The 15,768-nt window shown below is 46.4% G+C and overlaps 2 protein-coding genes across 2 annotated transcripts in view; one reads left to right on the top strand and one right to left on the bottom strand.

Moving 5' to 3' along the window:
• ACKR3 (atypical chemokine receptor 3) overlaps positions 1 to 15,768 on the top strand; it is a 198,762-nt gene that overhangs the window by 30,996 nt on the left and 151,998 nt on the right. The window lies entirely within an intron of this gene.
• Positions 11,805 to 15,768, bottom strand: part of IQCA1 (IQ motif containing with AAA domain 1) — a 150,315-nt gene continuing 146,351 nt past the window's right edge. Inside the window, exon 20 of the mRNA XM_069860495.1 lies at positions 11,805 to 11,897. Within this exon, the coding sequence (XP_069716596.1) occupies positions 11,805 to 11,897 (93 nt within the window). The remainder of the gene's footprint in view (positions 11,898 to 15,768) is intronic.

Below are 15,768 nucleotides of genomic sequence, written 5' to 3'. Positions count from 1 at the left end.
TAACCATGCACAACTTTCCTTTTCCCAGCCATTAGAGGAATAAAATACACTACAGCTCTTAGCTTAACTAAAAATACTAGGCTTCCCTTCTCCCCCCTCCCTGCTGAAGAATCACAGCTGTGTTATCCCCTGGGAATTCAATCCCAGTGGACATCCTCTTTTAAAGGCTAAGGGGAGCGCTACCAATTATTTAACCCCTCAGTAATGTGCTCATGAAATGTCACCCTGACTGCCAGCCGGGAAAAGTCATCCCAAGACATCTCGTCGCACGGCCCTTGTACAGTATAAGGCCCACTGATGGCATTTGCTAATTAGCATCTTGTCCCTCCTCTCTGGCAGCAAGGAGGCTGGGTTATTTTCAGCAGTCACCCTTGAGGTGGTTGGTTTGTGTGTTGTGAATGTTTTACGTCCCCCTGCTCTTTATCCTAAAATATTAGAACCCCTTTGGCAAAGGAAGGCACCGAGCATCTCTACAGAACGCGGTGCTTCTATCGCGAGATGCTCTCAGTGAATGGCCCGAGCATAGAGTCATGGAATCATAGAATCACCAGGTTGAAGAGACCCACCAGATCATTGAGTCCAACCATTCCCATCAATCACTAAACCATGTCCCTCAGCACCTTGTCCACCCATCCCTTAAACACCTCCAGGGAAGGTGACTCAACCCCCTCCCTGGGCAGCCTCTGCTGCCAATGACCCTTTCCATGAAGTATCTTTTCCTAATGTTCAGCCTAAATGTCCCCTGGTGGAGCTTGAGGCCATTCCCTCTCATCCTGTCCCCTGTCACTTGGGAGAAGAGCCCAGCTCCCTCCTCCCCACAACCTCCTTTCAGGTAGTTGGAGAGAGCAATGAGGTCTCCCCTCAGCCTCCTCTTCTCCAGGCTGAACACCCCCAGCTCTCTCAGCTGCTCCTCATAAGGTCTGTTCTCCAACCCCCTCACCAGCTTCATTGCTCTTCTCTGGACCACAGGCTTGGAGCTTTCAGCTCAGTTCACCTTAGATTTGGGGATTTGAGGGGCACAAGCTCTTTCCTGCATTTTTTTCCCCCTCTTTCTCTCTACCTCTTCCTCTTAGAAGGCTTCTGAATGTGTACAGCGAGGCCAGCTTAACTTCTGGGTTGTGCTTGCTTTTAAGGATTGTCTGAACCCACCCAACAGCGTTTAACTCCACCTAAACAGTGGACTCCACCTAAACGCCCAAGAACTTTTGTTCCCCAAGCTGGCCAGCTGCAATCCAAGCACCTGCTTGCATATGGTGGCTATAAAAGCCACCAGTCCTGCTCTGCTTCTACCTGGGAGGACTTAGAGAACCAGTCATGAATGAGATGCTGAGAAGAAACTTGCCCAACAACCCATCTTCTGAAAAGCAGGGACAGTTTTCTTTCATGAAGGTTGTGTGCATGGGGAAGGTCAGTTGTCCTGGTGTACTCACCCTGGAGACACCACCAATCTTGACATCGTTTCTTAGAATTTAACCCAAGAGGCATCTCTTGAGATCTTGGAAGGAAAAAAAGTTTGTTCCTGGAATTACAGTTTCAAAACTGCTGGGTTCAGCAAGGGGATTGGGCCACCTTGGCTGTTTAATGGCATCAGAGCATTGTTTTCATTTTCGGTTTGCTTGGACCTGCTGGAATATAGAGGAGGAAAGGAGGCGTGTGAAATGATATTATCCTATATAACAGAATGGGATGGAACGACAGAGCAAATATCTTGTTTGACCAAAGCAGCTCATACGCCAACACAAGGTTGCGATGTCTCTGTGCACCCCCAAAAAATAAAGCTGCTGGGGTTGTGCAGGCATTTTTGTTGCTGAGCTGAGGCAGGGGAAGGTTTGGAATCCCCAGAGCACAAGTTTATTCTCAGTTTAGCCAGCGCTGCAGCCAATGCTCTCCCATGGATGCAAGGTGCGTGGGTCCCCAACCTGGCATCCCTTGGGGGCTGCTGTCCCAAGGAGAGGGAGAGAGGGTGACATTGCAGAGGAGGAGGAGGAGGAGGAAAGAGATAGAGGAAGGTGAAAGGGATTAGAGGCTCCTTATAGGGCTGCAGTGCAGGACCTCCTCCTGAGATGGGAGATGCCAGAGTGTGAAGTGCAATTTGTCAACACTGCTGTTACCAGGCTGATCACCTAAAAAGGGACTTAATAATGATACAGTGTGAGGACCAGCAGTGATACCTCAGGACTCAAACCCTGATCCTTTTCCCTAAAAAAAATGAACCTGTTTCACCCCGTTTTCTAGATGGAGCCCTGCCAGGAGCATCACTGCCATTCAACAGGCTTTTCTTAGCCAAAATGCTACAGGAGGTAGAAACGGAAGAGTTGGATGGCACCATGAGCTTCCACAAGCTCCTTGCTTAGTTTCATGCTGTCCCATGCAATTCAGCTCTCAAGCAAAACTATCTTTTGACACCTGAAAGTGTAACATATTTGGGGAAGGGAGGTATTTATGGGTCGGAAGATATGTTTCCCAAATGCACCCAAACTAGAAAGTTAGGGGATAATTGGTTGCCTCTGGCCACAGAAAAACAAACTCAACCTTCCCTCGTTGGTCATATCCATTTCTGGGGGATTGATTTATTCTTTACCAGTCGACACACCTGAACTTCACTTGTCAGCATTAATTAGTGGGGACTCAGCCCGATTCATTACTGCTGTGACCTTTCCTAGGTGCAGCTGCACTTTAACGAGAGAGCCATCTGGTTTGCCTGCTCACCTCTGCCTTCATTCCTGCCCCTGCTTCCCATCCCTGTGGGGCACAAGCTGGAAACACCATCTTGGAAATTACAGGTTGCTGCCACGGTGGGACAAGGCAGGTGGTTTTCGGGACCCGGCTGTGGCATCTGGACCATCCGTCATGCTGGCAGTGCCCGGTGGGGCAAGCTGTCAACAGATCACCCCCACCGTGTCCCTCAAGCCCATGATGAGGAGGGTTTCCCTGCTGAACATGGAGGATGGCTCCAGGGCTTTGCGCTGCCCTAAATGTCCACCCATGAGGGGCTTTATTAGCAGATAGAGGAGACGCATCGACTTCTTGGGGTGGCACATCACCAGCAGGTTAGCTACATCCCAGAACTGGGAGCTTTACCTTGGCAGGGGGGCACGGATGGCTTTTTAAGCCTAAAATGAAATGCTGGCTCAGGGATGGAGGGATCTCCTGGGTGAGCTGAAGGAGACAATGTAAGGATGGGGCAGGTTTTGGGCCATGAGGTGGCACCATGGTGTGACTGCATGGATGGTCCCTCCAAACCAGCCTGATGGGAGCTGAGTGTTTTTAGCCTCAGGTGGGTGGTGGACTGAGGGGCCATCATGGGCTTTGATACATCCGAAACCCCAGCCTGCAGGTTGGCCTGATGCATTTTAACATTTCTCCCTGCTCATCATTCCCTCCTCAAGGACGTTGCCTGGAGAGGCTTTTGGGAATCCGTCAGAGCAGCAGCATTGGGGATGGAGCAGTGTGAGAGCATCTTTAATTAGAGCAATTATGGGTGTAATTTAGCCAAACTTTGCGCTAAGTGGGGCTAATTTGAAGGATTTCCCTCTCCTCCTGCTAATCCTCCAGTCTATACACCATTCCAATTACTTCTAAGGAGAAGACAGGACTGCACCCGATACTTAACCTCTCGTCAAGCTTTCACTAGGGCTTGGCCCATCATACTGTCTCCAGTCTTAATGCCCAGCTTTTCCCTTTTTCCTCTTGTTTCAGCCCGTTCTCTTTCCTCTCCATCTTTTTTTTTTTTCTTCTTCCTGGAGTTCGATCTGGAGTTATTTTTACTAAGAGAGCAGAAGTCCCACTCCATTAAGGAGCCCTTGGGTGGGCAGGTGTGCTGCATTCTCCTTGTGTGACTTGGGATGCCAGCAGCTGTGACAAATAATGATGACCTGAAATTAAAAGCCAGCCCCTCTTTCTTCTTCTGTAAGAGTTTATTGCCCTGGAACGGGGATAAAAATGCTGCTGAAGGTGGCCAGAGCAGCCTGATTTGATCCCAGACCTGAGCTACTTGCATATGGGAGAACTGAGAAACCCCAACCAGTCCAAGGTCAACCTTCTCCCGCCCGGCTCTTCCTGTGGCTCCAGGATGGGATAAGGGCTGGATGGAGAGGCATGGAGACCCACAGCACACGAGAAGAGGAGGGACTCCAAGTTTCAGAGGTTGTGTATCCCCTGTATGTCTCCACACAGGTAGATTCATCACAGGGCTTTCCCTTCTTCTCATGAGTGGGTCAGTGGGGCAGCAAGGACCTTGCAGAGATCCTCACATTCTCTTGTCCCACACCCTCAGGACCTGTATGCTCACTGCTAACTATGGAAATGATTTTTGCTCTCAAAGTGCGCTTTTGGAAGGGAACCTCTAGAAAAGGTTCAACCCAGCGCTAAACCCAGCTGAGATGCTGTGACGTTGGGACATCACTCTGGGTGCTTGCTCGAGGAATCGGTAACTAGCACCAGCTGAGATCCTCTGCCTTCATGACTTGATTGCCTCCTAAGCCTTGTTAAGGGCTGATGAGTTTCTCCTGCTGTGAGGGCTGCAGGTGCTCTGGCTTTTCCATTTGCAGAGGATGCACTGGAGCAGATAAAAGCCTCAGCCCCAGAGCTCCTTGGGGCTTGCTGGTTGGCTCTGGGTGGTTTCTTAGGCAATGATGGACAAAGCAGTGTTGGCAGATCCTTTTGCTTCTTGGTGGCATGTGCGTCGGTGGTGTCCACGCAGAAGCTGTGACCCTTGGAGGGAGAGAAGGTGAGTGTTTGCTGTTTTTATGCTGCTGGTTTCTGGCTGTTTTCTGCAGGATCTATTCATTTGGTTTCCTTATTCTCTGCTGCTCATTTTGGGTTTTAGAGCTGTTGTTGTCTGTGTTGAGGTGTCCTTTGCCCCTTCCTAGTGTTTTCATTAGTCCTTGTGTTGCTGCTGGTCACATTTTTTCTGTTGGGGAAACTGAGACAGAGTGGAAACTGAACTTAAGTGAGTTGGAAGGGGTTGCTGGGGAATGTCCTTTGCTGCTGGTTTCCAGCTGTTCTCCTAAAAAGCCTTATTTCATTTCTTGCTTTTCTTTTGTTGCTGGGTGCCCTCAGTTGCCTCCTTAATGATGATTGTCTTGCTAGCTTGAGCACTTTAAAGTATGGATGTCTTTATGGAGAGGAGCATCTCGCCTGCGGAAAACTGCAGTGTTGGTGTTTGTAGTTGTACAGAGGAGATTAGAGGTGTGTTTAGTTTTTTTTTTTTTATTCCAGAGGATTAAGAAAATAGAAAAAGGTGTGGAGTTTGTATTTCTCATCCTTTGGCCTCAAGGCTGCTGGGCAGGTGGGAGCAGAGCCTGGCAGGACTCTGCCCTGGGATGGTGGCTGGATTTGGGGTGTCCAGGAGTGGGATGTGAGTCTCTCCCTGCTCCCATAGCAACTATTATTGCCAAGAAAGAGGACTTCCTCTGAGGGCTGTAATGCTAAAGGCTAGGAGAGGCTGAATTTAGTGCTTTTGCAGGAGGCAAGGGCATGCAAAAATGGGCTTGGTGCTTGTTTGCTCTACAAAATAATAAAAAAAAAAAGGCTCCTCTTCTGCAGCATCCTCCTAGGGTAACAGCCTTAGAGCATGGAGCTTGGGAATCAGCCTTTGATGGCACCACAGAAGAGCATCCCTCACCAGGGACGTCCCAGGGCAGCGGGGCTGGGGTCCACCTGGAGAACCCCCTTCTCCTTTGGGATGAACAGCCCCATGGATGCTGAGCAAAGCTGACCAAGAGCCCTAAATGACTGGGGAATTTAATGCAGCTTATTATCTTAGCTGTAAGGTTCTTTTTTTCTGGAATCCCAGCAAGAAATAATCCTCTTTTTCTGTCTGGAATAGGAACGGCTTGATGCCACGAGGCAAAAAATAAAAGGAAGCTCTACCTGGTGCTGTGATGATTTGCAAGGCTAGTGAGAGACTACATAAGGCGTTTTCAAATAGACTCCAATATTTTCAGTGCTTAAAGAGGGTCCGACTACGTGACACCTTTTTTGAAGCCCTGATTTACAATGGACCCAGGCTGAGTGCATTATAATTTGCTGAGCGAACTTCCAAAGTCACAGTACTTTCAATAATGAGGAGAGGAACCTTAATATGATGAGACTTTTTTTCTGATATTGTGTTTAATGAAAAGCTAAAAAATGTGCTAATTTGTAAGTCCTGTTGTGGTAGTGGCATCGAAGGCTTTTGAAATGCATTACTGACTTAGGAAGTATGAAGAAAAAAATGACATTTTGCTACTAGCAGAAAAGTCAATTATAACGTTTCCACACTTTAGCAAATTGCTGATGCAGGATGGGAGTTAATAGAACAGTCAGCTTCGCTTTATATTCCTGGATTTGGTGGGTTTTGCTGAGAAATGTCAGGTGTTTTTTTTTCCCTTGTTAATTCTGATGGCAACTTAAACAATAAGCTACAACATGCGCTATGTGGTTGGGACTTGTCTCTGACCAGGGTGTGCTGGAAGATGTGTTCCCTTGGGCTCTTCCCACTTGGATTTGGACAATTTTCCAGCCTGGCATGATGCAGGCAGCCCAGAACCAGGGTGAATGACGATAAATAAAGATGTAACAGCACTTGGTGGTCAGGCTGATCTCACCCTGATGGTGGAGGTGTGCGTGCCAAAGCACCGGGTCCAGTGCATTCTGTTCCCAGTGCTTTGCAAAAGAGCCCTGTTAATTTATTAAGTAACATTTAAATCAAGGAACTGGAGAAAATAACTGTCCTTATGCACTGGGTTCTCAATGGAGCCTTTTTCCATCTCCTGGAGAAGATGTTGGCCATAAACTTTTTCTAAGCTCCTGGGGTTTGGAGGGGTGGGAGCTCTTGGAGACTTGTTGGGTTTGCCAGAGAGGTTCAGCACTGGTTGTAAAAATCCCATTGCTGGAGGAGTCTGCTCTCAGGAAGGCAGCAGTGCTCCCAATAACCCCATCTCTAAATCAGTCCAGGCTAGCAAGGCAAAATAGCTCTTGTAAAATTGGCAGGGATCGGAGACAAGGGCTGGCATCGCTTTTAACAGGAGTTACAGGGTCTGATTAAAGGGCTTTGGCCACAGCGGCATAACCTGAGCGCCTGACATAAGCCAGGGACCTAATAATACCAGAAATGCATTGTGAAAGCATGACTTCACGGCGGCTGCTGGCTCTGATCAGCGAGGGCTGTTTTTCCTGCCTCCTCACTGCGAGGATGCAGCTCTCTCCTGCCTGGATGTGCAGCACTGGGGCTGCTTTCTGTCAGCTGCATCCCTGAGAACTTGCTGCTGGGAGGAGGAAGGCGCATCCCACGTGTGGATGGCAAGAGGGATGCTGCCTGGGGTTGGCAAAGATGCCCTGGAGACCTTTCCCAGGTGGTTGTGGGTGCTTTAGAGCAGCACGGAGGTGAGGCTTCAGGATATAAGGCTCCACTTAGCTTTGGCTTCTTCTCCATCCTCTTCCAGTGTTTTGGTAATCTGTTTGTGTTTGTCAGGCTTGTTGATAGAGTTTAAATCAGTTGGGAAACATTTCATCCCAGGCAGGGTATGCACTACGCACCTCAAATCTTGATTATGGCTTTTTGTTTTGCCATGTGGAAGATTGGTAGCAACTTATTTCCAACTGTAACAGGGATGTTGGCTGCAACCTGAGTCTCAGCTCTGGCTGATGTCCAGTTGATGAGGATCGGGGGTTATTGGTATTTTGGGGAGAAAAAGGTCATGTGGGGAATTTGTGCAACAGGGTGTGGGCAAGAAGAGCTCCCAGGTGCTTCCCCAACCCTTGATGGAGGCTGAGCACTGGGATTGTTCTCCTTGTCCACCACCCAGGACCCTGCAATGCAGGCACTGAAACCTGGGCTCCTGCTCTAAGCGTGGCCTTGGGGGTTGTATTTAAAGCACATCAAGATCCACAGGACAGGGTTATGCCAAGATCTTATTGCCTCTGGGAGGCTGAAGTCGTGCTGTGTCCCCTTTTTCTCAGCTGGTCCCCCTCAAGTGTTTCAAAAGGGTGTTCTCACTTGTTGTGGTTAAAGCAGAAAGACTGGGAAGAGAGCATGAGCACTTTTTAAAAGTCATGTCATATGTAGTTCTCCTGGGTTTGGAGGAAGCAATTAAGCCAATTAATTTATTGGTAAATTATCTTATGATGAAGTACAAAATAACTGCAATGAAACGCTGACACTCACATTAATACCAAATTAGTTACTGTATTATGACTGTTCTTACAATGAATGCCCAGTAGTTTAATAGTAATGGGACATTTAAATAATTTAGCCGATAATTCTCTAGATCACTTACATATATAAATGAGCGTGACAGCTTCTTTTCTCAGCTTTGGTGCTGCTGGATTACCTCCCACTGCCACACCAGGAGGCCAAGCAGCCTGGCAACCCTCTCCGCTGTCCCACAAAACTTGCCTCTTGCTGGAAACGAAGTGGAGGACAGGGTGTAGTGAAGGGGATTTTCCTGCTTCATCAGATTTTGGGGCTGTTGTGGCTGGAAAGTGGAATGCAATTGCCCTGCAGCTGGGTTTTGCAAAGACATGATGTTGTTTTATTCCTGTGGTGAAAGATCTTTGGGTAGAGATGCACTGCCCAGGTCCAACAGAGCATTCCTAGTGGTGTTCCCTGTGAGACCACTATTGAGCTTCGCAGTGGGACGGGTGTTGGAGATCCAGCCAGAGTCACTTAATTGAGAAGTTCAGTAGTTGACACTGAAATTGCAGTGCGTTGGCTTGGCTTGTTGCAGCAGCTTCACTTCCAAATAGAAGTGCTTTCTGTAATAATAATTACAAGTAGCATAAAAATTGCTCCCCACCCCCTCAAGAGAATTCTCTAAAAGTACTTGGCAGCTGTATGGGGCAGAGCTTGCCTGCTTTGTTGCCTCTTTGTCACCCCTTAGACCTCTGGAGCTGTTTGAAGACATGCCAGCTGTGGTTTCCAGATACCTATGGAGGGGAAAAAAGAGAAATATGGTTTCCACTGCAAGCTATGCCTTGAGATTTAACTGCCTCAGGGCTTTTTCCTCCCACGAACTGGTAAATACTGGAGAAAACCCACAGGCTTCTGCCCTACCAAGCACACCTGGAAAGGTGAGAAGCTCATACATCCTTTCTGCGTGGGGTCAGAGTCGTGCCCTGGAGATGGATGTTGCTAGTCAGTGCTTTACTTTCCTATCGAGATTGCACTGAACCTGCTGAAATATTAGTTAATGGGCTTGCTTACGTCCAAGCTAAATGTGCTCTTTTCATCACATCACATTCTGCTGTCAAACCTGTTGTGGAGAGGAGTATTCCACTGTCGGCAAGATTGAGGATAGAATTATCCAAATTAGTTTTCTTGCGGATGAGAGAAGAGATGAGGTTTTTGACACAAACCCTGCTGCTTCTTTGGAGGCTCTGGCTCTCCTTGCAGAGGAGGGAGTTGAAGAGTTGCCTTTTTTTTTTTTAAACTGGGGTGCGCTGCCAAATTTGTGAAGCCAGCTGCCTGCTGCAGGCAAGAGCCTGCAAAGGATAAAGAAAGGAAAGCCAAGGTTTGTAGCTGCTCTGTTGCAAGCAGTTAAATTCCAGGAGCTGAGAGCCTAAATCTGCCCCTCTCCAATTTAAAGCTATTCCCCCTCACTCCATCAGTACATGCCTTTAAAAATTCTCTCCCCAGCTTTCTTGTAGGCCCCCCCATTCAGGTATTGAAAGGGTGTTCAGCCTGAAGAAGAGAAGGCTGCGAGGTGACCTTATACCCTCCAGTACCTGAAGGGGCTACAAGAAAGCTGGGGAGGGACTTTTTACAATGGCTTGTGGTGATAAGACTAGGGGCAATGAATATAAACTGGAGAGGGACAGGTTTAGCCTAGATATAAGGAGGAAATTCTTCACAATGAGGGCAGTGACGTCCTGACCCAGGTTGCCCAGAGCAGTGGTGGCTGCCCCATCCCTGGAGGGGTTCAAGGTGTGATCCAGTGGGGAGGCGTCCCTGCCCATGACAGGGGTTGGAGCTGGCTGATTTTTAAGGTCCCTTCCAACTCAAGACATTTTATAGTTTCTCTCCGAAAGCGTGTTGTGTATTGAGCATCCAGGCAAGACTCCATTTTCTGCAAATTGCAACCTTGTTTTTGATGGAATAACTCTGTTCTGTTAGGGGAAGCAGGGGGAGTAAGTAGTTGGGATATTACAAAGATGCAGAAATGATTAAAAATGTGATCATGCCAAACATATTATCAAGATCTTAATAAGCAGTGGGCGGTGCTATGATCAGACTGAATTGTAACTAACAGAGTGTGCGTTTTCCTCAGGCTGCCCCCCTTCCCCAGAAGCAGGTTGGCCTTGTCTGTGCTGGAGGAAACACGAGTAACTTTGTTAAAGCAGTGCAGCCCTCCTTCGACCTCCCAGCCTGTCTGTGGAGAGGTCCTTGGACTCCCTGGGGATGATGTGCCATGTATTTCCAGTTAAACAGGCATTGCTAGTTACCTGTTATCAAGTTAACCCAGGCATGATGCAGTTAGAGAAGAAAATGGGTATTGGTGGCTCAAATTTATAGAAGACAGTGGTGAATGAGATCCTGTGCTCAGCAGTGCTGGCTCCATCAGTGTTGTGTGGGGCACCCTAAATCTCGAGCATTAACTACTGTTAATAAATACCTTCCCCACACCAAATTGCTGATTTGTGACCAAATAAAGTTGCTTATCAACTGAAATGCTATCATCTATCAAATGCTGTCATGGATTACTTGGTGCATTGTGTTTCTGAGAAGGTTGTTTCCTGCATTTGCTACTTGCGCTATTTTGGATGTTGGACCTGATGCCACCTTATGGAGTAGGAGGCACTATGTCAAAGCACAAGACTGGGAAAATCTGAATAAATCTGCCTGTTACTTAAAGTGTGGGGTCTGAATGTAGCGGGGCAGACTTTGACCAGCAGGCTACTTACAGAGCTTGCAGGGTAGGATTCAGAAGTTGAAGCAGGTCTAGGTAGATTTAGCTTAACACAGCATGAAACAACCTTTTAGAAAGCTCAACAGGCCTATTCCAGATTGCCACCACCTCTGCAGTTCTTCATATGTTTTTGTAAGCAACAGATAAATCACTATTTGCGTGGACAAGGTAATTTGGCGTCGCTTCCTATTGCAAAGTAGATCTCAGGGCATCCACCAAAATGAACTCCACCTGACCACTTTGCTTTTGTTCTTCTTATTGCTTTCTGTTAACATCCACAAATATAAATTTGTCCATGATAAGGCATCAAAAAGTGAAACAGTGCTGATTCTCGTGCAGCTATGGAAGTATTTGGCTCGTGGTAGATTGCACTAAGTGCCTTATAATCCATCCCAATTAAAAAGCAGTCTTTATAGCTGTAATAGTTAGAAATTCACTTAGCATAGCACACCTCAAGTTATAGCTATTCCAGGGAATACGATTCCTTTCTGAATGAATTTCATAAAGTTACAAAATGGGATGAGACATCCATGTGACATGTAGCTCTCAGAGGATAAAGAGTTAATGACCACTGACTTGCTCAAGTGTTATTTATTCTAAGAGATTTTAGGGGGCAGAAGGGTTCATTACTCAGGACTGTAACATGCTATCAACTTTTAGGCTGTACTCATTTATTTCTGCAAGTAACTCTCCTTAAAAATTGATGTCGTGTTAATGTCTTTCATTATTTTAATATCCTATATGCTTTATAAAACTAACTGCTTTATATATCTGTAGGTCTAATGTGTTACAGTTAGCAATAAAACTAACTGCTAATTAATTAATTCTAATTAACTAATTAATTCTAATTAACTGCTTTCTGTCCCCCCCCTTGTCAGTGATGTCAGATGTCAAATTCTTGATTTTTTTTTTCCTTCATTTCCTTGGTTTTTTTCCTTTTTCTCCTTTTTTGCTCTTTGCCAGTGCTTTCATTCGTGCTTTAATCAGCGGTGTCTTCGCGTACCAAGCCTGGAGAATCAAAAAGCATAGGTATGTTTTAATGATACTTAAAAGAGAGACAGGGAACGCTTAAACTTTTTACTAGTCCAATGGAGCAGTCCCTAAAAAAATATCTTAAAATCCTGTCTGGCTTGTGGAGAAGAAATTAAATCCTCAGATCTCTTGAGTACATTATTATAACAAGGAGAATGGCAATTGCTTGCTTGAAGTGTGTCTCATTAACAGGCGTACTTAGCTGGGCCATTTGTGTTGCTATAGTTATGGACACGTTAGGACTTCTACGATCAACCCAATTTCCAAGGTATATAGCTCTTGTCAAAACTCCCTCTGGTCTGAAACTTGGCACCAGACAAAGCATATACCTCTCAGAGCCCTGCAAATCAATCCAGACAGTTTTTATTTCAGTGAGAGAGCTTAAGGCGCAAAGCAAACCCCGAACACTGAAAACCTGTTTATTGCTTTCAGATGCCTGTTCACAGCCCTGTGACTTGTAAATGATTTTGGTGTAGCTGCTCTGCAGTCTCGCCAAGCTCCTGGACTGCAGTGTCCACAAGGCTGTTCTAGGCCATGTGAAAATAATGTATCACAAAGGAGATGGTAGCGCCTCAAAGTTGTGTGTGGAGGAATTAGTCTTTCCCGTGTGTGCATACGAGAACCTCTATCAACGAAGTCCTGCCTACAACAGAGATGAAAATACCAGTAGGTGTTGACATGGCTGATAAAATGCCTTCCCTCTTGACTGTATTCATGCTTGTGCTGCCCTAGGAGTGAATGTCCTTCCTCTGACCGCAGCCCTCTATTTAGTGCCACAACCGTATCTCTTCTGCCCTTCACTTGGGTCCCTGTTGTCCTCAAGTTTCCTACCAATGAGGTATCCTATGAAGTCTGCCTTTTCCATACGATCCATTGAAAATGCTGCATCCAGCTTGAGCCTGGCAAGGCTACCACTAGGAATTTGCCTTGTCCCCTTTCCCCAACGTATGTTGGAAATTTGGAGGGACATGAAACCCCTGCTGTGTTCCTTTCCTGGTCTCAGAACCTGGTCTCCTTCCTGGTCCTTGTTGTTGTCATGCTCCTTAAAGGTTTTGATGACAACTACCCTATTGGGATCTTGTCTTGCAGATTATATCCTGTCAGCAGGTCAATGAAGTCTGGCAGCTGCCTCGTGTCCAGCTGGCTGCTGGGCAGCCCTAACGTGACCATCTCTGCTCTAATTGCCCAAATCAGCTGAGCTCTGAGAACCCTGACTCCACCAATGGAAGCACTGTGCAGCCTCTCAGGCATCCACATCTAGATGGTGTCATGGGAGGTGTTTTGGAGGAATTCCTGGGCTTTCAATGCAGCAACCTGGGCAATTGAATTTTGCTGTCCTAAAGATGGTCTGGAGTCAAGCTATTTCAGTGTAAGGGATACTAGACACAGCTGGAATAACACAGGCAGGGACAAGTCTGGAGGTGGCTGTTCATGGTCCTTCATGTGACTGGGATAAGACAGACAAGATGTTGGTTGTGACTATTGCCTCCAGGAGGAACCGAAGTCCCTGGCAGTAGCTAGCAACCAAAGTGATGTCTGCGGCATTCCAGGTGTGATAGGCCATGAAAATTCTTTTTCCCTTCCTAATTTTGTTGTCCTGGGGAAGATGTTCTCCAGATCTTAGGTGAGAAATGGAAGGAATAAATTTCTGCCAATGGCTTGCTGGGAGCTTTGAAGAACAAAGTGCTGCTTGCGTGCAGCCTGGGGAGGTCACCTCGCCTCTTGTTGACAAAGCATTCTGCTGCATGTGGCAGGAGCAGCAGAGTGACAAGTGATGCCTTTTCTTGTTTCCATTTCTTTGTGCATATACGTCAATGCTATAAATCACCTGCGTTTTTGCGTGGGATGAAGGCTGCTTTTTGACTCTGGCTAGTAGAACCATCGTGTGGGATTAGTGAAGCCAGCTCCTTAGATATGGTTCCAATTACTCAAACTAGCTTCTGAACTAGGATTGCAAGTTACTGTGAGTAAGTGACTGCTCAGCGTTAAAAGTCTTTGCTTGCTGGAGGAATGGTGTTAGCTTTATGGTTTTCTTACATACTATAAGTATTTTACACCTGTCACTGCCAGGTGGGACCCACGTACTTGTTGGATTGCCCTGTGTTCCTCTAGGTCTGCTGCTATTTCTGTGTAAGGATTTGCATCGATCACCCTGGTGCAATAATTTATAATTTAAAAAAATGTGAATGTGTAACTTGAGTAAATTGAATGTAAATTTGAGTAAATTGAATGAAGAAATCACGTTCTTGCAAATTTTGCATCATTTATATTCCTTTTTGGCACACTGGCGGCATATAAATGTGAAATGGAGAGATTCATGTTTCTGGCGAACAGAAATCAAAGATTCATCACAGTGCTAATCTTCACTTTGAATACTGCGTTTCAGCTGCACCACTTCAAAAAGGACAAAGCAACAGAAAATGTTCAGCGATAGCAATGATTAGAGGCTCCAGAAGCAGGACTTCTATGTGAGGAGAGATGAAGATATTGGAGTTAATTAATGCACGAGGCCATTTTGACAATCCTCTTTCCCTGTGCTGTATTACAGGTGCTGGGCCAAGATTCCGTGACATTTAAGGGAAACAAATTTAAAAGAGATAAAAGGAAATACTTTCTTAAGGGCTGTAATTAATGCAAGGAAATGATTGCCGTGAGATGCTGAGAACAGTATCATTTTAGTCATGATCAAGATGAAGCACTGCCTGCATTCCTTGTGCTGTACAAACCAGGCACATTTACAGTAAATGGAATACTATTTTCAAGTTAAGCTCGCACTAAATAGTACCTCTCATGTTTCAGGATACAAATGGAATACTAGTTGGAGCTGGAATTGCAGGGATTTTTCTCTGCTGCAACACTGAACCGTTAGCCTTTCCCTGAGGAAAGGTATTGGTTTAGATAGGAAGCATGAGGAAAAAGAGTAATTTGCCAAATATCACATATTCTGCCTGTGCTGAGAGAGCCAAATGGCTCTAAATGGAAACTGGAAAGTATTCAGCAGGGCTTGGAGAAATATGCGCTATCATTAGGTTAGCAGTGGAAGAAGACTTGGCCAAGCTTGCATCAGTTGTGCAAGGCGCTGTGGAGATTAAAACCCAGAGGGGATTCAAAGAGCAGAATTAGGAGGAAACCTTTCAGCCAAGAGAACGGGATGGTCTGTAAGAGGGTCTTGGGTAGAAGTTGTGGGATATGAGATAGAGAGTTCTTTTGGGGTCTCTTGGCTTTGATTCAGAAGCCCTATCCGCTTCAGAGCCCCTGGCATGGGCTGCCTGCACCCTCCTTGGGACATAGTGAGGTTTTTCTGTTTGGTGGCCAAAGCTTTTCCTAGTGTTTAATAGGCTTGAAGTACTGTAGTCAAGCGTTGTGCCTTTTTTTCTGGGGTGTCAGTGCTGCTAAGCTTCGGGTTGCACTCAACTAACCAGTTCCAGCCTGGTTCAGCTGTCCCTAAGTTACACTGAAGTCGCTACAATAAATAGATTGTAGACCCGAAGTAAGCCTGATAAGCTGTTAGGAAAGCTAAGAGCAATACAGTGAAAGCAGAATTAATTATGAAAAGATAATCCTAGTCTAGGGAAAGAGTAATTTTTACTGAACTACGTGTTGAAATAACAATTGTTTGCATGGTGATCTGTGTATATTTGAGGTATGCGAGGCTCTCTGGGGAGTGCAGGGATAGGATGAGGGGGGAATGGTTTTAAGCTGAAAGAGGGGAGATTGAGATGAGAACTCGGGAGGAAATGTTTTCTTGTGAGGGTGGGGAGGTCCTGGCACAAGTTGCCCAGCCAAGTTGCGGCTGCCCCATCCCTGGAGGTGTTCAAGGCCAGGTTGGATGGGGCTTGGAGCAGCC

The sequence above is a fragment of the Phaenicophaeus curvirostris genome, chromosome 7 (assembly GCF_032191515.1).
Source record: "Phaenicophaeus curvirostris isolate KB17595 chromosome 7, BPBGC_Pcur_1.0, whole genome shotgun sequence".
In the NCBI taxonomy this organism is placed as follows: domain Eukaryota; kingdom Metazoa; phylum Chordata; class Aves; order Cuculiformes; family Cuculidae; genus Phaenicophaeus; species Phaenicophaeus curvirostris.
This window is presented reverse-complemented; position numbering and strand designations above follow the sequence as displayed.